Genomic DNA, 23430 nt, shown 5'->3' with positions numbered 1-23430 from the left:
TGATGCTTTAAGACAGACCTGTTGGAATTGGGTGGGTGGAGCAAGCCTTTAATCCTAGAGCTCGGGAGAGAAGCAGGTGGATAGGGGCCGCTCTAAACAGTGAAAGCAGGCTAGCCAGCGTTACACAGTCAGACCCTGTCTCCCCAAACAATACAAAACAAAATGTCTGTTGGGCTGGCACGGAGGCTTAGTGTTTAAGAGGGTTGACTGTGCAGGCATGAGGATCTGAGTTCAAATCCCCAGCACCCACATAAGTGAAAAGCTGGTGTAGTACGTGCACCTGTCACTCCAGGACTGAGAAGTGTGGAACAGAGGTAATGGGCTTGCTGGCTGCCAGTCTAGCCTCCGGGTCCTGTGAGAGACCCTTGTCAGCAGAACAGAGCCGGGTAGATGTCCTCCTCTGGCCTTCATGTACCGTGCATGGGCCTGTGCTCCTGTACATGAGAGAGAGAGGGAGAGCGCATGCGTGTGCGCGCTCTCATACATGTGCCTCTGTTTGCAGTGGATTCTTTTTTCCCCAGGTAATTCTGCTTCTGAGTTGTAAACTTAAAAGAAGCAGGAGCAGTAGAGAGAACAGAGAAGGCTTTTCTCTTCCCTACTTGAGTATTTCCAGGACTGTGAACTGCAGGTTCCACATTGACTTTTACTGGGGCAGAGCAGAGGAGACAGGCATGAAGATTGGGAAGAAGCAGTCTAGGGGAGGAGCATGTGCCTGAAGCACCAGCTCCTGCCTGATGCCCAGTGTTGAGAGACACAGGGAGTCTAGTAGAGGCACAGGCAGTGGCAGCAGAGAAGAAAACATTGGCTGCTCCCCGGATCTCCAGAGGACACCAGAGGGCCATCTTGTAGTCAGACTGTCCCAGAGAGCCCCAGTCAGGAAATCTGCATTGCTTCTGCAAACCTTCTCATCCCTGTGGTAGATCCTGTGGAGCCTGTGAGTTCCTGGGGAAGAGTCTGGCTTTAGTACATGGCCAGCCTTCCTGCTCAGCAGTCTAGGATTGGATAAGCACCTATCTGCTAGTAATATTTTAAATCTATATCTATATAAACACATACATACATATATACATACATACATACATACATGTGTGTGTGTGTGTGTATGCGTGTGTGTGTGTAAGATGTTTCCAAGGTCCAAACACAAGTGTAAATTTTATTGCCAATATTTTAGATGGGGCCATGCAATCTCTGCCGCTTAAGCTACCCAGGGCAGTATGGTTACTTGGGGGAAAGGTCATTTTAGTATTCCCACTTGAGAGTCCCTGAGTGAAGGTGCTGGTAAGCTTGGTGACCCCACCTGACCCCATCTTGCCTCTGGCCACAGAAGCTCATTCTAGTTACGCTCAGTGGGCCTGTGATCCTGGCTGTGTAGCTGTGGCTGGGCCTGATCTCTTTTGATTTGGTTGGGGTAGTAGACCAGGAGCTTGAGGGATAAGTGTGGGAGCCATGAGTATAAATCATGTTTTACTCAGGGCAGCCATGCATCAATAGTCACTGATAATCAAGGTAATATGTAATGCAATCTCTTTCTTTTTGAAGGAAATATAATAAGATTTACTGGATCCCTCATTGTAGGGTAAGTACTGGTGCCTTCCCTCCAGTGTGAATGGCATCGTGATACTCTTGTTGGAGATTTTTACAGAAGAGACTTGTAGAGGCATAAGGACCCATGGGGTGTGGAATATCAGAAGGGTGAACATAAATGTGAGTAATGACATTGTACAGAATAGAGTCACACTAACGATGTCATGGGTGTCCGTGTGCAGGAGTAGATATGTAAGTTGTGGTAAGTGTATTTATGTTGTGAGGGACCTGTACAGACAGACAGTAGTGTGAACGAGTCACACGAACATAAGGCTGGTTGAAAGAACATACCTAGCCTGAGTCTGTACACACGGAGTTCAAAGTCAGGCTGAACCGAGCACTGTGTTTAGGGTGTGCACTCAGGTGGCAGACCCACAGTGGGGACAGGGACATCATGATCATTGCTCCTGTGAGAGGGGAAAGAGCGAGAACTGTGGGTTGCTCTTCTCGTGCTTCTTGCTTGGATATAATCGTCTGGCCACTTGCCGGGGGCGGGGAGGGTTGTATTCGCTTGTTGTTGGTTGTTTTGTTTTTCAAGGCAGGGTTTCTCTGTGTAACCCTGGCTGTCCTAGAACTTGCTACATAGACCAGTCTGGCCTCCAATTCAGAGATCCGCCCTGACTTTGCCACCTGAGTTCTGGGATTAAGGCCGTGAGCCACTTGTTATTTTAAACTGAGGTGAATGTATACACATATGTACATATGTGTGTGTATAAACATGTAAAGTGACACTTGCGCATTATTAAAGTAGTTTCCTAGTAAGATAGAAAGCAGTTCACTGAGGAGCTATTGAGTCATATTTAGATCCTGATTTGTGAGGAACTTTTTGTTTCTATTTTAGGGGGTCTTTATTTATTACATACGAAGTGCTGGCCCTGAAAAAGTCTTTAATGTTGGACACTCAGGTGGTGGAAAGAGAAAAAATGAAGTCTTACATCTATGTGCACAAAGTTCCTGTAGACAAGTTAGACAACCGTGGTAAGTTTCATGCCACATAGAATTTAGAAATGGGTCTGTTTTGAGTCCAGTTTCGACAAATACACTCAGCATTCTCAGCAGAGCCTTTTGGATCCAGGCTCCCAGGTTTTAGTCATGGCTCGATTGCAGTGAAGAAGACCATGACCAAGACAACACTTATAAAAGGAAGCATTGAACTGGGGTCTTCCTCACAGTTCCAGAGGCTCAGTCCATTGACACCATGGGAGCGTGGCAGCAGGCAGGCAGGTGCTGAAGCAGTAGCTGAGAGCTATATCCTGATCTGTTGACTGGCAGAGGCTGAGCCCACCCCCAGTAGCATACTTCCTCCAGCAAGGCCACACCCACTCCACAAGGCCACACCTCCTAATCCTCCCAATTCTATCAGAGTACCAGTCCTTGGTGACTAAGCATTCAAATATCTGAGCCTACGGAGGCCACTCTTACTGAAGCAAACCCAGATTTGGGGCTTCTGTGTTTCTCCAAGTCTTCAGCTCTTTTAGAACAAAGGACTGGCCCCTTGCCCTTGTGTCCAGCTCTGGGTTCCCTGTTCCCTGGGAGCCATCAGCTGTTTCGCAAATGCTTTCTTTTGCCGTTCAGCGCAGAGACTATGATACTGTAGGGGGTGACTCATGCAGCTGAGCTCAAGTAGCAGATTGAGCAAAGTGCATTCAATTGTTTTGTTGCTGCGATCTGTTAGGAACACTGAGCGGTCTGTCCACGGGAGTTAGACAGTTCCTCCAGTCAAGGTTGTATGCTGGCCCCTTGGCTACTCTGTAGAGGTGAGATTTTGGCTCAGAGGAGGGTCTCTTTGGCTCTGGGCATCTTGGTGAGCCCTCACTTTACTCTGCCTTGTAGCTATTCTAGAATGCCAGCCCTCATGTTCCTCTGAGCAGGTCAGAGCCCCTGCATGGGGTGGGCTCCTTGTGAGCCAGCGTCATCACACTACCTCCTTGGCCTCCAACATCCATCTGGGCTACTTACCGTCTCAGGTACGGAGATTTCAGTTACGGAGATTGTTACTACGCCTTTACCTGTCTGGTGAGGCTCACGCTCATTCCTAATGTGTTTTCCAAGTTCTGTGGTAGGCCAGCTATTTACAGGAAACACTCTGAATATTGGTCAGTTGTGTTCTTCACGGGGCCTGCTGTAGCTACTTTCTCACTTTGTTCTCTTTCTCCCTGACCTTGTTCTGAGTCCGAAGCGTTCTGTGTTCCCACAACACAGTGGGAATGTGTCTCTACTTACAGTGGCAATAAGAGGTCACAGGTGGCATTATTTTTATGGTCTCTATGTTAAACTTTGGAGCCTGTAATTCTTTTTGAAGGGTTGGAGTGTGATATCAAAAGTGCACATTTGGTCTTATTTGCTGCCATTGTTTTAGGGATTGTTTGGCAGGCAAGAAAAGAACTTCACAGAGCAGTAAGAAAAGTGTTGGCAGCAGCAGCCAGGGTACTGCGGAGCCCATTTGCTGGTACGTGTTGTCACGGGTCCTCATCAGTGATCTGAAAGTCGTGTGAACAACCAACCAAGACTGAAACACACTCTTATGTTTCGTTAACTATAAGAAGCTGGCTGAAGAACTTCCTCTTGGCTATGTTTAATTTTACAGCTTAAGGGCTTTGGACAGTTTTTTTTCCATTTTTGTGTCCGTAATTAAGATAATTAAGTGATTGCGGAGAGTGAATATTCTTTTATAAAATAGTTAGAATTTAAAATTTGTGAGAAAATCACTCCCATGTTTTCTCATATTATCAAGGCTCCAGTTTGGAGTCAGCTTTAAAATGCTGTGCTGGCCAGGCATAGTTGTCCATACCTTTAATCCCAGGACTCCAGAGGCCACCTGGTCCACAGAGTGGTTCCAGGACAGCCAGGGCTACGCAGAGGATGATAAGAACCTGGAAGGGAAAAAGTTGTCATGTCTGCATAGGTGGCTTACATGCATGCAGATGGTTCAGTCTGGCAGCGTGACAGTTGCTGGTGCTAGATGTGATAAGGACCTTTTTATATCGAATCTTCTTCAAAAACAAGTTTTAGTGGGAAAGAGAAAAAAAATGACCACATATGAAAAGTGAACATAGGGGGCTGGAGAGATGGCTCAGCGGTTAAGAGCACTGACTGCTCTTCCAGAGGTCCTGAGTTAAATCCCAGCAACCACATGGTGGCTCACAGTAATCTGTAATGGGATCTGATGCCCTCCTCTGATGTGTCTGAAGATAACTATGATGTACTTTAAATAAATAAATAAATATTTAAATATTTTAAAAAAAGAAAAGTTAACATAGAACATTAAATAAAAGTACACATAATACATGCTGTAAATATAAAAAAAACAATATGACAGAGCTAAGATCAAACACCCAGTCATCCTTCGAATCTGTTTTTAATGTTTCCATTACAGTTTCCAACTATGAGGTTACCATCCAGTATAACAGCGAATATTGAAATTTCTGGAGCTGGGAAGATGGCTCAGTCAGTAAAGTGCTTTCCCGTCATGTATGAGGATCTGAGCTTAGATAATCTAGAACTTACATAAAAAGCCAGTGCATGATTACAGTACCAGCCTGCAGTCTCAGCGCTTGGGAGACAGAGATAGGAGAAACTGTGGCATTTACTGGCCAGCCAGCAGGATTGGTGAGCTACTTCAAGGGGAGACTGACACAGAGATATTAATGCATATGGCGTACACACAACTGTGCACATATGTGTGTACCACACACACACACACACAAATGTTGTCTTAGCTGTTTATACTGCTGTCTGTCTGTGTGTCGCACTCCTGTAGCAGGCTCCTTCAGCACGGTTGACATAGAAGATCATGACTGTTCAGTGTGGCTGCTCCTGAGGAGGAGCCGGGAGGACGATCTCGCAGCTCGGCTGGAGGCTGTGCGGGAAATGTCAGAGGCTCACCACTGGCATGGTAATGTGGACCATGGGGTGTGCTTAGTCATCTGTGTTCTCTGCTGTATGCGGGAAGATATGCTACGGGGAAGGAAAAGGATGCAGCAGTCTTAATATGAAAACCTATACACATAAACATGCACACCACACACACCACACACACACACACACACACACACCTATACACATTCAAACATTTGAGGAAAAGCTCACGATAAACTGGAAAACCTGCTGAGTAGTGAAAAGTACTTGGAAAGTTTGGAGTTACAGAGTTGTAGAATAGCTAAGAACGGGGTGCTTTCAAGTAGTTGTTTATTTAATCTTGTGATGCTTTGAGGTTAACCTTGATGTTAACAAAACTGTATTTTCCTAACAGACTACCAGTACAGGATAATTGCTCAAGCCTGTGACCCGAGGACCCTTATTGGTTTGGCACGGAGCAAAGAAAGTGATCTTCGCTTTTTTCTCCCACCCCCTCCTTTGCCGTCTTTAAAAGAAGTAAGCAAGCATGTTACCAAGGAATTAAAAACACTAACTCATGTTCCCAGGGTGGGTTCCGATAAACTTCCACAACAAGCTGGCGCCTGATTTTGAAGAGCAGGTGAACTAGACACAGAGCAGAAGTCCTAGTTTCCAGAGTTGTGATCCTCATGAGGGCTGTTTCCCCTTGTCTACTGCCTTTGTGGGTGGAGACAGTCTGTTCTAGGTAACTCCACAGTTTGTCAGTATTCACAAGAGGGGACCTGTACTAAGCTTTTTTTTTTTTTGTTACTACTTTAAGATTTATTTTCTTGTTAATTATGTGTGTGGACCTGGATGTGGGTGTGTGCATGTGAGTGTTAGTGTCTAGGGGGCTCAGAAGAGGGCAGCAGGTTACAGGTGGTTGTAAGCCACCGGATGCATGCTCCTAACCACTGAGTCACCCTGCGCGCTCCTAAACGCCGAGTCATCTCTGCAGGCTGCTTTGCAGTGTAATAGACCAGGTTTTACTGAACCTGAGCTCCCTGACATCTTCGGTCGCTCACTGTTTACTGGGAGAGGCCGTTCTGCAGATTCTAGGACATTTAGAAGCATTCCTGGTTTCTGCTCCTACGATGACAGGAGTCCCCCAAGTTGTAGCAAAGAAAGTTGTTTCCAGTCATTGCTAAATATCCCCTGGGGATTAGAAATACCCTTGGTGAGAACCATAGTCAGAAGCATGCTTTTAAAAAAATTATTATGTATACAGTATTCTACCTGTGTATATGCCTGCATGCCAGAAGAGGGCATCAGATCTCATAGATGGTTGTGAGCCACCGTGTGGATGCCGGGATTTGAACTCAGGACCTCTGGAAGAGCAGCCAGTGCTCTTAACCACTGAGCCACCTCTCCAGCCCCAGAAGCATGTTTCTTGAGCACCTTCTTTAGAGAAGAAAACAAAACTGAAATTTGACTTAAGGATATCAGAAAAAAAAATAGAAATTAAATTTAGAAGGTATTAATTATCAAGAAAAATGAAATCTTAACACACTCCAGACTTAAGGATATCTTCAGTTAGTAAGGCTACAGTTCATTTTGAGTCAAGATATCAAGAAGTTCTAAGGTAAACATTGAGTTACGATTTTTAACAGCCTTTTTTTTTTTTTTTGGATTGTGTATTTTTAAGATTTTATGAGTATGTATGGGGTCTGCATGTATATACATATACCACATGTATGCTGGGTGCCTGGAGAGAGCAGAAGAGGGCATCTGGTCTCCTGGAGCTGGAGGTGTAGGTGGTTGTGAGCTATCACATGGATGCTGAGAACCAAACCCACATCCTCTGCAAAAGCAGTCCATGCTCTTAACTACTAAACCGTCCCTCCGGCCCCTGTAATGTGTCTTTAAATGTGGTAGCAGGCGTGGAAGCAAAGAACTGAGAATAAATGGTGGTGTGCCTTCACTTTGGTGGGTGAGTACATTCCAGATCGCAACCGGTGCTCGTCCCCCTCCTTACCTGTGTGCATATCCTGGCCCTGAATCTTCGGCTAATCTTGTTCACTCGGTTGAGGAGTTTGTGCCTGAAGACTTTGTCTGTGTTTTGTTTCAGGACTCCTCCACTGAAGAAGAACTCAGGCATTTGCTGGCTTCTTTACCTCAGACAGAGCTTGACGAGTGTCTCCAGTATTTTACATCCTTGGCTCTTAGTGAAAGCAGCCAGAGCCTGGCCGCACAGAAGGTCTGCTTCTATCTTATTCAGCAAATGGTTTGAGTGTTTGAACACTTTTCCAAGATATTATGCTGGGGCTCGCAGCTGGGCTCAGTCATTTTCCCAGTTACGGACACGGTACTCCGCACTGGGCTGCATAGTGTTGGGAAATCACAGAAAGGTAAACATAGATGTGTATAAGAAAGATCCAGGTTACAGAAGTTAGCTCAGGTTATGAGCTCATTTGCAGCATTGCAGGAGCAAACTCTGGTATTGCACCTTGAGAATCAATGGTCAGGAGCTATTGAGAATCAATAGCTCAGTGACGGAATGCTTGCCTAGCATGCTGTAGACATGGCCTGTTCTAACCCGAACTCTAGATTTGACTATTCAGCCCCCTCTCCTTGGAGTATACAAGAATCTTGAATTTATTGGATCAAACCTGGCCTCCCTTAACCCAGCCCTAACCCTCTGATTCTCCTCTCAGGGAACGGCACAGCATCCGCCCATTTGCATAAGTTGCAGCCTTTCGTGTGTACAGCTGTCAGCAGCTGCAGGGAGCTGCAGAGGTTAGGGTTAGCATAGTCTCTGTGTTGCAGATTTTAAAGAAGTTTTTGATTTATAAGGTTGGTGGTATATTCATGGAGTAAAGTGACCCTTTCCCTATCTACATTGTAGTGGATAAGCCCTCCTTTTTACAGAATTTATGCCCATGATTCTCTAGAAAACCTTCCAAAGAGGAGGACACAGACCCGTTATTAGTGCCCTAGATTTTGACATTTCAGGAGCAACGTGCCCACGACGTCAAATGTTTAACCACAAATAGGCTTTCTGCACCTCAGAAGCACAGCTGTCTCTTGCCTACCTCATTTCCAGTCCTTTGTAAGATGGCTCAAGGACCATGGTTGATGTGACAGTTTGTTGGTTAAGACATTTTGTTAGTTTTCAATTGAGGCTCCACACTGAAGTCTGGGGCCAGCATCTTCTGCAAAGCAGCATGCAGAACGGAGACTGTCTACAGGATTCTCTTCTCACAGCTCTGCCACTCTGGCCTGTCGTCTCTTAGAAGGGCATTTCACGTCCTTGCTTTTGGTGGAGATCTCAGATGTAGCCCAAGTGAGACCTAAGGAGGCATCTTCTACACCGAGCACAGCCGAGGGCTTTCAGGCACTTCTGTCCTCGCTCGTCTCCTGGGTTTCACATCTTCTCCAGTTCTAGCACCCAGGGCGTCTGCTCTTGATTTCTTTTCTTTTCTTATTTTTTTTTCCTTAGAGCTTTTCTGTGTCCAAAAGCATTTGAAGGATTTTGTGCATTTTCCTAGATGTGTGAGGTTTCTTTTCGGTGTAGCCAGAGTGATCTTACAAACATTTGTAGGAACTGCTCCTTTTTATTTATTTATTTATTTATTTTTCCAAAATCCCCCAAAGGCGTCCTGCTCCGTGTTATAACCCAAGCCCTTTATCTTCAGTGTTGAAGGCTTGAACAGGCTAATTACCAGCATAGCTGCTTGCATGTCAGAAGCAGGGTTAGCAGGAACATGCCGTAGACAGTTGTAGTGTGTGAAGCCTGCCCATTAGCAAAGGGGGTGAAGGCTGACCTTTACACAGGTCAGAGGTCAGAGGGCAAAGCTGGGCTGAAGCCTATAGTCTCATGAGTGTTGACAGTGCTCCTCAGCACCATTGCCATCACCATGACTCTGGATAATGGCATAGTACCTAGCATCCGTTAGTACTTGCCACTCTTCATGATTCATGATATATTCTTTTGTGAGTGTGTGTGTGTGTGTGTGTGTATTGGACAATATTAGGGATTTTCAACTACTTCAAACTCTTAAAAAATGTTATGTATATTCATGCTTTGTCAATATGTATGTCTGTGTGAGAGTGTCAGATTCCCCCGGAACTGGAGTTACAGACAGTTGTGAGCCACCATGTGGTTGCTGGGATTTGAATCCAGGACCTCTGGAAGAGCAGCCAGTACTCTTAATCACTGAGTGTCTCTCCAACCCCTTTACCTTGCTTTTTGAGACAGTGTCTCCTTGTATCTTCAGCTTGCCAATTCAGTTAGACTGGCTGGCCAGCAAGGATCTGGGTGTGCCCCCCCCACACACACAGAATCAGGGTAATGGATGTGTACCACCTACGTTTTTCCATGGGTACTGAGGATCTGAACTCACTTTCTCGTGATTGTGCAACAAGCCCTTTACCTACTGTGCTGTCTCCCTATCCCCCTAACTACACTTACTCTCCTCGTGAGCTTCACTTTCAACTGGGAAGAATTAAAAGCCACCATGTTTTTAATATTTTTGTTCGGTGAATCTTTTTTCTTTAAAATTTTTTTTTTATTTAGGCTTTCAGTTGTCTGTTGTCCTAATCTGTCTGAACTAGAGTCTGCTGAGTGAGATGACACCAGGACACTGAGGCCAGTTGATAAAGACTTGACTTCCACGAGAGGACACAAGAAAAGATGTCAGACTTGTTCCAGGAATTACTCGGTGTCTTTTCTATTCTAATAAGCCGAAGTTTTCATTTGCATAACATCCCCTTTAAGTTTCCAAAGCATTTGAGACATTTACATACTTGAACTCTCTAATTTGTATGTAGTACACGGATTGTTAACAAGAAGGTGAGTTTGTAAACTCTTTGTCTTAACCTCAGGGAGGACTATGGTGCTTTGGAGGAAATGGACTTCCTTACGCGGAAAGCTTTGGAAAAGTTCCCTCAGCCACGGTAGAAATGATCTGTTTAGAAGCCATAGTAAAGCATTCGGAGGTAACTTGCACTCCACAATAGAGTTTTTCATAGTTAGTTGGATATGAATTTGTTAGTTGGGGAGGCACAGGGGGTGCATCTTTTGAGGAGCTATGGGAGGCACAATGAATATCATCAAAGTACATTCTCAAATAATTAACAAAAATATATTTTTTAAAATCCACTTTTAGCTGTTAAAATGAATAATTTGGACCAAAGCATTCATTTTTATTACATATTTAAACAACTTATGTTTGTGCATGGGTGCTTTGTCTGCATGTACGCTTGTGCACCATGTGTATGCCTGATGCCCTTGGAGGACAGAAGAGGGCATTGGATTCCACGTTTTTGCAGTTACAAATTCCACCATGTGGTGCTAGGAATTGAACCTGGGTCCTTTGTAGGAGCGGTAAACAGTGCTTTTAACCACTGAGCCATCTCTCTAGTCTCTTTTTACACATTTTAAACAATTCATAATCACACATAAGGAGCAGTTCACGCTCTAAAGGTACCTTTTGTCTTTGGTTTATGCTGTCTTCTCCTTTCCTAAGATCATTTGACACTTAGCGTTGGATAGTTAACTTCCATTAAGATATCCATCAGCTGTAGAAGGTAGAACAGATAGAGAGGAAAGGCAAACAGTCCATGGCTGCATATCTAAGTTATGAGTCCTGACAATTTCTAGGCATTGTGGTGCCTTTGCTTTTTTATTTATTAGACAGGCTCTTGTTATGTATCCCTGTGTGTGTGTGTGCCACTATGCCCAGCTAGAGTTTGATTTAATAATAAAAAAAGACAAAAGCCTGGTGTTATCCACAAGTGCCATATAAGCACCACTTGGAAGCAAGTTGGGCACAGTGTCCAGTTGCCAGCGATAATTTAACCTAAGCAGACCTGGTGTGCAGTGCAGGAATTTGCATTTTTGATTGGCATCTTTGCCCACACCCTTGAGATTCTGAGCTTGACACTCTAATCTGACCAAAGTGCATGTCTCTGTAAGGTCATTTTCATTCTTACCTGAACAGTAGAAACTAAGCAGGAATGAGAGTAACTACAGTGTCGCAGCACGGGGATGGGGTGGGGGAATGGATGTGGGAACTCACCTTGGGAGGCATGAGTTGAATTGTGCAATGTAACTGGAGCTCTTTCACCTTGTGTTAGATACCCTCACACTGTGACCACATTGAAGCAGGCGGGGGCTTGCAACTCCTGCAGAGGCTCTACCACCTTCACAAGAACTGCCCCAAAATACAGAGAAGCGTCATGAGGATTATTGGGAACATGGCTTTGAATGAGCATCTTCACCCTGCTATCGTCCACTCAGGTAACAGCTTTGTGTGCTCAGTGTGCCAGAGCTTCGCTCTAACACTCCCCCGCCTTACGCTACATTATTTTTCAATAGATTTAAAGCTCTACTTAGGGTTTCTTGGGTCCTTTGCAACATGCCGCTAGGGTTGTCAGCATTCCCCACTAAGGACTGGGATATAGAACCGTGGAGGAGAGCAGGCTTCAACATGAAGTTTGTTGAGTGGTTGGCAGCAGTTCACAATTGTCTTTAACTCCAGTTCCAGGGGATCTGACGTTTAAAAAAAAAAAAAAAAACTAGTAAACAAACAAACCCATCATGTTCAGGGACTCTTTAGGGAGGAAGTTATTTGACTTACAGTTCCAGTGGGATCAGAGTCCAGAGGCATGGCATCAAGAGACAGACATGAGGCAGGAGAGGCAAACTGAGAGCACACAACCTGAACTATAAGCATGAAGCAGGGAGTGTGAACTAGATGTGCAGTGAGACTGAACACCCGAGGCCACCTCAGAGATACCCATTCTCCACCAAGGCCACACCCCAGAGATACCCATTCTCCACCAAGGCCACACCTGAACATTCAAAAACAGAGCCACCAACTGAGGACCTGTGTCCTCTGGAAGGGCAGCCAGTGCTCTTAACATCTGATCTGTCTCTTCAATCCCAGATCAGTAGACTTGAATTTTAATGGAATCAAATCCAGAAATCAAAACTTTCTGAAAAGCACGAAATGACCAATATGTTACCCTATTAGGACTAACCACGGCCTCTGTCCCATCTACACGGTTTTAGGACTAACCACGGCCTCTGTCACTTCCACATAGTTTTCAGCTCTTGGAGGCATCAAAGCTACTCTTTATTTCCCTTTTTCTCTCCCCCTCTCCAGGCTGGCCTTGAACTCACTCAGTAGCTGAGGATGACCCTGAGCTCCTGATAATCCTGAAATTGTCTCTGCCTGCTGAGTTCTGGACCTATAGCCAGGCAGCACTGATTTTTTTTTTTAAATATATCTTCTGAAGGCAGAAACTTACATTTGATTTGAACCTCGCTTGTTTCAGTTGTCTGACCTCAAGGCCCAGATTCCGCTGTAATATATGTGGATATTATATATGTACATACATGCATGATACACAGGTAGGCACTTGAACATATGAAAACAGGCAGCGCCCTCTTGCACTCATCCGTCTCCTGATGAGTTTGGCTTCCAGATCTTTCCAGATCTTCCAGTGTTCCTGTGCGCATGCGTGCACTTTTGTACACATACTGAAATCAAGCTGTTACCCACACTTCCTCCGTTTCTTCTTAAAATAAAAAAGTAGTATTTTTCCTTTCTGAATTCTAGGTGTGATAAGAAGTTCATCAAATTCATTCATTAAGAAATAGTTTCCTTGCTTGCAGTCAGGGTTGTGGATGGATTTCAGCCCGCCGATTTTTAGAGTCCTCTTTAGAGCAGACCGTGACAGCGTTTTGTTCACCCGCAGTAATTGCTGTGTTTATTTTCTGTGTAGGAAGAGGCCACTTGCACACTCCCTACTTAGTGACCCCTCAGAGAGCTGTGGTTGAGACATCACAGCTTTGTGCTATGAGACTCAGAGGTTCTTAGGACAGGATTGAGCTGGGGCATCCGGCTTCCCTAGCCACACAGACCTTGAAGCATCTCTGCAGCTGAGACTATCTTGGATTCAGAGTATCTGTTCTTTCCTCAGGCTGGGTCTCCCTCATGGCAGAAGCCTTGAAATCCTGCCACATTATGGAGGCTTCCCACGCTGCCAGAACCCTGGCTAACCTGGACCGAGAAACCGTGGGTGAGAAATACCAGGATGGAGTGTATGTGCTCCATCCCCAGTGTCGGACAAGGTGAGCTCATGAGGATTTAAACGGCCATTGGTTTGTTACTTTTTGTTTTTAAACTGGAAAGTGATCTCATGTGCAAATGAAAGAGGGGAAAAACCTCCAGAGGGGATCCTAGACCACGCCATAGCTAGCTGCAGGCTGGCCAGCCTTTTTTTTTTTTCTACTCTTCCTGATTCCTGTGAGAAGAGACTTGGAGTCAGGATCTAAGAAATACTGTCCACCCCTAGGCTGACTTAAGAATGCCAGGGATGGAGGAGGCGTGTGGGCAAGGAGGCCCCTCGGGTCGTCTGTCCCTGGGGCTCTCCAGGCCTCCCGTATCCCTCACGGTGCAGTGGCCTCTGTCTCCAGCAGCTCCTTCTGTCTGGCTGCAGGAAGTGGTGCATAAAGACTGAAGGGGAGACAGTTCAGGCCCCTCCCTCTGACGCCATTTCCGTTTGGAGGGATGAAGGGGCTGTAAGAACCCACTCCCATGACCATCAGCTTGGGGTGTCTGCCCCAGAAACTCCTTTCTGGGGGAGCTCTGTTCCACTCTTCAGATGGGAGTGAGGCAGGATAAGAAGGAAGCAGGGTCCTGGGAGCAGGGCCAGGGCTTTGTGCTGGGGAGCCAGGGTGAGAAATCACCCCCATCATGGGAGAACCTGACAAACTCACAGACTCAAGGCCACTGAGGGTCACGGTCTAGCTGTCAGCAGATCTCTTTTCAAAAGGCCTCTGCAAAAAGAAAAATGGATTTATTGGCTCAGTCTAGTGGCAAATAAAATGTTGTACTGGCCAGTGCAGTCCGCTCACACCACAGCAGGAGGGAGAGTTCGAATGGACTGTGTCTCCGGTGAGCTTTTGGCGGCCTGGGGTGACATATTCCAAAGCCAGCCTCTTAGAGTCACAAAACAAGAAGAGAGTCACAAGTAAATACATTTACCCAATATTCTGGTGAGAGCATTAGGTAGGTGGGGGGACAGCAAAGCGGGGAAATTTCAAAGTGTCACCATCTCCTGGGGACATTTTAGCTTTTGACTGATGGAGATGCTGGGGCCTATTTGGAGGCATTTGAATCATATCAAATTGTTACTTTTTTCTTTACACCTTAAAAACATTTCTGTAAAACAAAATCAAAACCAAAAGGTCCTCATTTGTTTTGAAAAGCCTGCTCAAGAGAGGAAATGTGTGGTGCAAGGACCGCCCCCTAGTGGTGTACCGTGGTAGTGTTGGTTCCTGTTTAGTTCAGTAAAACAAACCAACCAGTCAAATCCTGAAGGTTTGAAAGGTCCACTGATTAAGGAGAGAAGCTGGGGTCCCTCAGCCACCTTTCAGCTTTTGTAAATGAGGTCTCATTCCTTTTAGTTCTGCACATGTGCACACGCATACACGCATACATACATATACCCACACACACACAGGGTGCACACTGTTTAACCTGGACCTGCTTGCACCTTAGGTCACACTGCCACCTGAGGGACTGTCCCCTTTTCTACTTTGTAGAAAACTGTTGGAACAGAACCTATTTACCTTGCTGATTCTCAGGGCGAAGAGTCCCCCTTGCTTTCAGCCTTGATTTAACCAAAAGCTATTTTAGTGCTTTATACTTCTTTCTCATACTTGATAGCTCCTTTGTGTTTTAGGTTTCTATATGTAGAACTTTGGAGTTTGGAAAAATATTTTCCTAGCCAGGCTCAGGAGGCAAAGGCAGGTTGATCTTGGTGTTTAAGGCCAGCCTGGTCTACAGAGTGAGTTCCAGGGTATCCCAGGCTACACAGAGAAATCCTGTCTGGAAAATCAAAACAACAAGAAATATATTTTCTTGCCCTATAAATAATTAGTGAGCAGTTAAGTCCTGATAGCAGGGGTGCTGTAGCCTTTGCTAAACCTACCAGCTTTCCGTTTGGATCCACTTTCTCTCCTTACTCTGGGCCATGGAGAGCCCACCCCAGTGACCTCACCCCCTTTACACTCCTCAGAGCTGAAGGCACAGGGTAAGTTATTGTCCTAGGCTTCCAGTCACCTTGCACTCCGAGGACAGCAGAGCCCCCTGGGCCACGAAGATGAAGCTTTGGGCTACTGGCTCCTTAATTAACCCTTCCCAATGCCACACCCATGGGATTTTCTGTCCCATTACTTGTGTCTTTAACAGGCACACTGTGGGCAGCGGAGCCTGGCGTGCTGGTGTTGCTACAGTTGAAGCTTTTATCCTCACGTCCCCTTCCTTGTGACTAATTGATGCCATCAGTTAGGGGCTAATGCGAACTGATTACTTAGTGGGAGAGCTTTATCATGTATACATATCGAATAATGTATTTCAGTAGCACATAGAAACATCTACATTGCTAAACCAAGATAATGCAACCTTTATGTTAAAACATATAAAGCAAAGCAAATTAGCCAGTTTAAAAAGAGGTGAGAATCAAAAATTTTAACAAAAATGAATTAAATTAGAATCACCTTTTAGTTTGGTTAAACTCTAAAATCTTTTATTCTTGCTATTTTCTTGAATAAATTTCATATTACCTAGATTTAAGGTGTATCTTTTGTAACTTTTTTTTTTGTTTCATTTCAGTTAGGTAATTCTTACACATATCTGCACTTTAGGGGGCATGATGCTGAGACAGCAGCCTTCCTGGGCTTAGGAGAAACAGTCCAAATTCCTAAAATCCTATAGTTAGAGCCCAGGACACAGGTGGCGCAGCTTTCCATCGACAGTGAGCACAGACTAGGACAACAGTTGGGACAAAGTCACAGTAATGTTGTGTCTGAGATGTGAGAGGAGCCAGGAGAAGACACAGTGGCCAACAGTGAAGCCTCAGCCACAGCTTGGGCTGATGCCTCTGCCCACTGTGAGAAACGTCCAGTCAGAATACCCTACTTCATACGTCGGTGGGTGGTCAGTAATTCTGAAAATTCCCAGAGGGCCTTGAGCCGCACAGCTCGGCTGTCAGTCCAGTGCTTATCTCGGGAGTGAGGCAGTGGGCTGATCATCCCTTTAGCTCATCTAGTCCTGTGTCCACATGGGGTCACTGGAGAGGGAGGGGGAGGGCTGAGAAAAGTGACATTCTTTAGACTTCATCTGTGGTTTTGATACAACCTCTAAAATTTTCTTTCTTTTTTTTTAAAAATGTTTTAAAATGGTAGTTTTCTAAACCTCCATTAGTGTATTAGTAATAATTAATAATTAATTGGCAATTTTATCCTTAGTTTAGTGAGTTTAAATTTCACTTATGATGTTTGCTTCTGCCCAGGACTTTTAGTGCACATACAGGAACACACAAAATAAGCAATGTCAAACGGTTCCCATTTCTAACCGTTTGGATTAATGTCGTTACTAAACATTAAGCCAGCTGGAGTACAAAATGGTAGTTTTTCTGTAAAGATGTTCCCTTTCCTTGAATTTGCATTTCCCACTTTAGTGTCTTTGTTTCTCTCTTCCCTGAGCATTGTGTGCTTCTAGGCTAGCTGGTGGGATTTGAGTTTGGATGAGATTTACGCACTGGTTCTGGGAGCAGCCCCCTCTCGTCTCCACCTTCATGACTCAGAGTGTCCTGGCTGTTACAAAAACTGTTGAGGGAGGTCAAGGTGCTGGATGACCCACCCATAAGTCTCCTTCCTACCCTGGAATGAGGCGTGTTGTCTTGGGTTTCCCCATGAGGCCACTGCATGTCCTGTGGATGTCCCCTGACATTTCTCATGTCCAGTGACTTTGTCCTTATATTAGCGTATTCTTGTCTAACTTCATAAATACCTCAACTGGTTACTTGGCAGATAATCTCGTGGTGGTGACACTCACAGGCTGAATCATGGAGTTCATTATAGACGCTGCGGTTGGTCTACTTAACTGTGTCTCTCTTCACTGAAGGAGCAGTCAATGCGCTGTCCCGGCCACGGTTCCTGGATTCCCTCAGCAACCCTGTGTTGATAAAGTTTGCCCTCATTAAGTATCCTTAATGCCCCATCAGCCTGCTAACGCCCTCCGTGAGAATGCTGTGTAGCTTGCCACAGTAGTAATGGTTTATTCTGCTTCTTTTTAAAACTCTCTTTCCTCTTAGTCAGCCCATTAAAGCCGATGTCCTTTTTATTCATGGCCTTATGGGAGCAGCGTTTAAAACCTGGCGCCAGCATGACAGCCAGCGGGCTCTGACTGAAAATGCTCTGGTGGAAGAAGACAGGTACACTACATGCTGGCCCAAGGTAAGGAGCAGCCACTGTGGCGGCCGCTCACGCGTTGGCACTCGCTGGCACTCGCTGGCACTCCTGATGACTGCGTCCTGGTCCCCCACCACTGCTTCTCTCACGCTGTGCTATTTCCTCTGGGAGACATTTGTAGGATTTTACATCATCAGTGGGGCTTGTGACCCCCTTGCTATGTTTATTCCGTGACTCTAGAATGACAGAACTCCATGAGTAAAAACGCAGGGCACTCACTCCCTTTGTTGATATATAATTTAATAATCCAGCCAGAATTTACTTGTAATAGCCAATTTTATGATCTTAATAATTATAAAAATAGAAAAGCTTGAGTGGCGTAGTTCTCTTTGCATTTCTTTGACATTTTTTTCCTCCGGGCTCAACTCTGGGATGAGTTTGTGGGCTGAGATTTATTCTAGTCCATGCAGGACATTGCTTCTGTGTGTCAACAGTTTCCAGGGCTTTGCTCCCTCTTACTTGAGAATAGCTCACTCTTCTCCCTGTAGAGATGCCAGTGCTCAGTTCTCAGAAACAAACTGAGTTATCCTTCATCTCTGTCAAGCCTCAGTTATCCAGCAGAGAATACAGTTGTCCGAGGTAACAGCTTTCAACTGCGAAAGGCCTTCAAGACAAGTCTTGGTCTTGGCAACTGCAGATTAAAGCTGGCAATGTTCTCACACCTTTATTATAAATATCGATAGCATTTTTATGACCAGAGATATGAAGAGATAAAATACTTATTTTTATCTTCACTAACCTCCGGTATTCTTTGGCTACATAGAACAGTTATGAGGAAGTACCTGGGTGGGGAAAGCATGCCTCTGCTCACGGGCTTTGCATTTTACTTAGACATGGCTAGCAAAGGACTGTCCTGCACTTCGAATCATATCTGTGGAGTATGACACGAGCCTCAGCGACTGGAGGGCAAGGTGCCCTATGGAGAGGTAGTGTGAGAGGGGAGGGAGCCTGGGAGGAGGGGGAGGGGTAACATGAGAGGGAGGGAGCACTAGCTTGGGAGGAAGGGAGGATCAGGCCTCAGATACATCCTCTGCTGTGGGAGGACTTTGTTTATATCACAGATAGGGGTTATTTTCTACGGCCTGGGGATCGAGCCCAGGTCTTGTGCATGTTAGGGGATGCTCCAGTCTGCTACCGCTGTGACCCTCCTCTGGAAGGCATTAGCTTTAGTACATAGTAGACAGTAGAAAGTAAGTGACAGGTACTGGGATACGTGTTGCGCTCCTGACATGGCTCATGTAACCCTATAATCGTAAAGGACCACAGATTTCTAGCAAAGCCTTTACTTCTGCTGGTAGTAAAGGTGATAGTGGCTTGTGTACTCACAGTCCGACTGTCTGGGGAAGCTCAAGGAAAAAGATGCCAAGCAGTTTTGACTTGTGTCCCTTTTATGTCCTAAGGAGCAATTTCTTCCTGGTTTCCAGGACCTACGTAGTAGCCTAGTCCCACCCGTGGCTCGCTGTACAGTCAGTGAGTGCTTAGGAGGCTTTGCTCACAGAGAGCTGATCTAGTTGGGGACATAACATGGTGCTTGATGAGCAGGCCCCAGGTAGGTACAGACGCCAACAGAGGGCATGTTGGCACCCAGCTTACCTGTTGTCCCCCAGAGCAGCACTGGAAAATTTTGCTCTCAAAAAAGGTATTGCAGATAAACAGCGTGAGACTAGCAGACGGCTAAGCTATGAAGTCAAACTTCCTTTTGGTCTGGAATCACTTATTTTGAACTCTCTGATGATCACTAATATTTCTAGATAAACCCAAGTAATAGAAGCTTAATGTGTGTTGGCGTAAACTCAGACAGTCAAGTCTCTGGAGCATTCTTATTGTCAGGCTGTAGAGGAAACAGGACCCCATTCCTACCTGCCTAGGGCAGCAGGGATAGGTCCCATGTTTGACCTGTACAAATGGCCAGATCCATTTGATATTCAAATAATGCTTGTTTTGGGTATGCGTGGCTGTTGTGGGCTTAGGTAGACCCAGCTATGTTAGTGCGAGCAAGTTTCAGACAGAGACTAAGATTGGCATAGCCTACACTTCAGCGTGGGAGCAGATAGCATTGAGTAGTACGTTCTTAAGTTAGCCCGTCTTGCTTGGTGGTTTTGTTTTGTTCAGAAAGTCCATTGCATTCAGAAGCAACGAACTTCTCAGCAAGCTCAGAGCTGCTGGTGTTGGGGACAGGCCAATGATATGGATCTCACACAGCATGGGAGGTAAGGATGGGCTTGTCTTCACAGACAACCATCATGAGGTGGTTGTCAAGGTGTCAGCCAACTGAAAGTTCTGTCTGTCTTACTAGTCTCCCCACACCAAGTGAACGTTTTAGCTAAGAGTTTTAAAGTTACTACTCTCAGTCCATGTTTGTTTTCCTAGAAGGGAACAGCTAATAAGAGACTGGGTGGGAGGGCTTAGATTGGTGACTTGGTGGTTTCATGTGGCCATTCTGAGTCAGATTACACTGTGGGATGCTTGTCACTAGGCTCAGAGGAGCCAGCACTGCCACAGGCCTCAGGGACTTTCCTGCCTTCCCATCCACACCTCTTCACATTGCTGCCTGTGCTGCTGAGGTGTGATCACAGCTTTTCTGTGCTTGGCTCCAGCTGCATGCCTTACTTTTCCTGGGCTCCCCCAAACTAGCTCTCAGCTCTCTCTGTATGCCTAGCTTAAAGCCTTTGATCAGCCCCAGGCTAGGGTGTTTGATTAATGTGACTTAGGCTGAGCCTCAGCCATGGTCCCTTTGCTGAGAAAGGTGGATGTAGCCCTTCTGCTTCACAAAAACCCACTGTTGCCATCCCTGGGTCGGGCCATTCCATAGCTGCTGGCCTTCCTTGGTGGGACCTGTGACTTTGCATGTGGGTGGCAGTGATTGACACCTACCTCACAGGCAGTAAGATCTATGAGAGAAGGGTGTGTAGTCTGCGGTCTCTTAACTACTTGTAGACTCAGCGATACATTCACAGTGGTGTCCTTATTTTAAAGGTGGTTTTCTTACACTAGAGGAAGCTACTTACATGTAAATCAACCCTGTCTTGTTTGCTTGTTCTTTTTGAGAAGGAGGGATAGAGTAAGGAAACAACTCACTCTCCCTTCTCTTTCTCCTCTGTGGCTAGGTCTTCTTGTCAAGAAGATGCTATTGGAAGCCTCTAAGAAGCCAGAACTGAGCGCTATTATAAACAACACCAGAGGAATAATTTTTTACAGTGTCCCTCACCACGGATCACATTTGGCTGAATACTCTGTTAATATTCGATATCTTCTCTTTCCCTCTCTGGAAGTCAAAGAACTCAGCAAGGGTAACACTTTCTTGTTGTAGAACATTAAATACACGGAAAGAAGAAAAGGAAAATCACCATTTCCTCCTGAAATGTACCATCATGTTTTTAAACTTGCATATGGTTTTGTTTAGATTATCTGTGGAAAGCCTTGGGGTTCACTTGACTTTTCTTCTGTCTCTCTTTTGTGCCTGGGTAGTTGTCCTCTCTAGTATGACAAGTTATCTCAACTACTTAATATAGGCAAATTACGTTTTCTTCTCTCAAGGTAGTAACTACTTTTCTCCATGAATTTGGAAAATTATCGGCTATCAAAATATACATGAACTTTTGAGTCAGCATGTTAGTTATAAAGCACTGTGTTTTGTTTCGTAGCCCAACATATGCTTAGCTCTGTGCACAGAAGAATGTGTTCTCTGCTACTTTGGATGGAACAAGAGGTTTGACTCCATGTTAGGCCTGTGTATTGAGTGTTCTTGTTCTCTCTGGATGATCTTACGATCTTAGCATAATGGAAAATAGGGTCTCAATGTCTCCACCTATGACTGTGTTAATCTGTCTCTGCATTTAGATATGTGCTTCACATGATTGGGTGGGTCCGTGTTAGATGCATGCATATCAAAGGTTACTGCATGTTTTCACTGAACTGATCCTGTCTGTATACAGCTGTGCCTCTTTACCGTTTCTGACTTAGAATGTGATTTGTCTGATAAGAGCACAGCTGTCCCTGCATGAGTCCCTTCTTACATTCTTTTGCGTGGAGAATATAGTTCATTCATCTGTAGGGTCAGGAAGTGTGCAGTTTAAATGCCACTTGGTTATCCATGTTCCTATGTGCCTCACATTTGAGCGGTGTGGTGGCTTTGGGAGTCTCGGTTGGTTCTTCTGGTGAACATATGTGTTCCTTCGTGAGCTGTGAGGATGGCTGTCTTGTCTTCCTGCCGCAGTCTGGTGGTGGTGAATCATTTTTGAAGATAACTTGGCTGGATGCACTATCCTTGGGTGGCAGTTTCTCCTTTAGTTTTCTGCATATGTCACTGCATCTTTTTCTTGCTGTTTGACAGGTTTTCTAAAATTTTACTTTGGTTTATTCATTGGACGTCTTTGGGGGGGGGTTTCTGAGCTTTTGTACATGGATGTCTGTATCTCTGCATGTTTGGGAGTTTGACTGTTACTTATGAGTCAGGTTTTTAATTGACTTGCACATTTCTTCAACTTCTAGAGTTTCCGTAGTATGAATCTTTTTTCTTCCTTTTTCCTTCCTTGTTTGAGTTCAAAGTGAAACCTAGCATCTAGTTCACGTTCTTTCTCTCATTCTAATCGGTTTCAGAAACACTCTTTTGTAACTTGAAGTTTCAGGTTCTGATCCATTCTTTTTAAACGATTTCTTCTGTTGGTTAATCTCTCGTTCATGTTCTGAATTGTTTGTGTGTTGTGTGTATGCACAAGGGCCCTCAGAAGCTGAAGGCATTGGATCCCCTGGAACTGGGGTTATGGGATATGGGTGCCGGGAACCAAATTCAGGGTTTCTGTAGGGGCAGCGTGGGCTCTAATCTACGGATCCATTCCTCTGGCTGCGCTGTTTACTCTTGATTCTCTTACATGTCAGTACATTTCCGCAGGCTCACCGTCTAATTCCTTTGTAGCCATTTCGTAGATGTCCTTCAACTCTATTTCTGGAGAATTAATCTTTTCTTTCATGGTATTAGGCTTTTCTTAGTAGCATGTCCCTTTGTTGATGCCTGTGTATTGACCATAGTATTCATTCCTTCTACTTTTATGAAGGTCCAGAGGCTTGAGCACAGGTAATGCTGGGGTCTGCTAAACATAAGACTTGAGGGTGTAGAACCCAAGAGACCTTCCTAGATCCTACAGGACAACTTGGGGTGTGAACAAGAGTGTTGGTTACCAGATATGTAGAGCTGTGGGGCCCAGATGACCCCTTTTCTGGTCTCAGGTGCTTCCTCGTGGCCAAGTTGCTCATAGGCTATCTCTTGTCAGCCTCTTGGCTGAGGTGGTGGCTGTTTATTCATGTCTTCTTGAGTTGAGGTCTGTTGTCTTCTCAACTCATTCTGAAGATACTGGAGTCCTCCAGAGGTTTCCTATACTCCCCAGAGGAAGTCTGAATCAGACTTCTGATGTCAGTTCTCTTCCTGTTCTCCCCTGCACCCCCAGCTAAGATTACAGTTGTGTAGCCACAGCTGGCTGTTCAAGCAGGTCCTCCTGGGTGTTACTCAGGGATCTTTCTCTAGAGGAACAGAACTGATAGGAAGAGCATATGTATGGGGTTTACTAGAGTGGCTTATAGGCTGTGGGCCATCTAGTCCCACAGTGACTCTCTCCTGATGGAAAATTTAAGAATACACGAGTCGCACTAGTTGCCAAAGAGCCTGGATATCTCAGCTGGTTGTCAGAATGTCAGAATAGACACAC

The 23430-nt window shown here is 45.2% G+C and overlaps 1 protein-coding gene across 2 annotated transcripts in view; it reads left to right on the top strand.

Annotated features, from left to right (window-relative positions):
- SERAC1 (serine active site containing 1) overlaps positions 1-23430 on the top strand; it is a gene marked incomplete at its 3' end in the record, with an annotated part of 32125 nt that overhangs the window by 5783 nt on the left and 2912 nt on the right. The window contains exons 3-15 of one of the 2 annotated variants that reach the window (XM_080941535.1): positions 1540-1576; positions 2426-2562; positions 3944-4033; positions 5345-5479; positions 5837-5958; positions 7529-7657; positions 10285-10398; positions 11539-11701; positions 13390-13540; positions 17572-17713; positions 18560-18654; positions 19841-19938; positions 20836-21018. In XM_080941535.1, coding sequence (XP_080797661.1) covers positions 1540-1576; positions 2426-2562; positions 3944-4033; positions 5345-5479; positions 5837-5958; positions 7529-7657; positions 10285-10398; positions 11539-11701; positions 13390-13540; positions 17572-17713; positions 18560-18654; positions 19841-19938; positions 20836-21018 — 1596 coding nt within the window. The remainder of the gene's footprint in view (positions 1-1539; positions 1577-2425; positions 2563-3943; positions 4034-5344; positions 5480-5836; positions 5959-7528; positions 7658-10284; positions 10399-11538; positions 11702-13389; positions 13541-17571; positions 17714-18559; positions 18655-19840; positions 19939-20835; positions 21019-23430) is intronic. The other variant, XM_080941536.1, reaches the window with a different exon arrangement.

This window comes from Micromys minutus (assembly GCF_963924665.1).
Source record: "Micromys minutus genome assembly, chromosome: 30".
Classification (NCBI taxonomy): domain Eukaryota; kingdom Metazoa; phylum Chordata; class Mammalia; order Rodentia; family Muridae; genus Micromys; species Micromys minutus.
The sequence above is the reverse complement of the archived record's forward strand: the minus strand, read 5'-3'. Positions and strand labels throughout refer to the sequence as shown.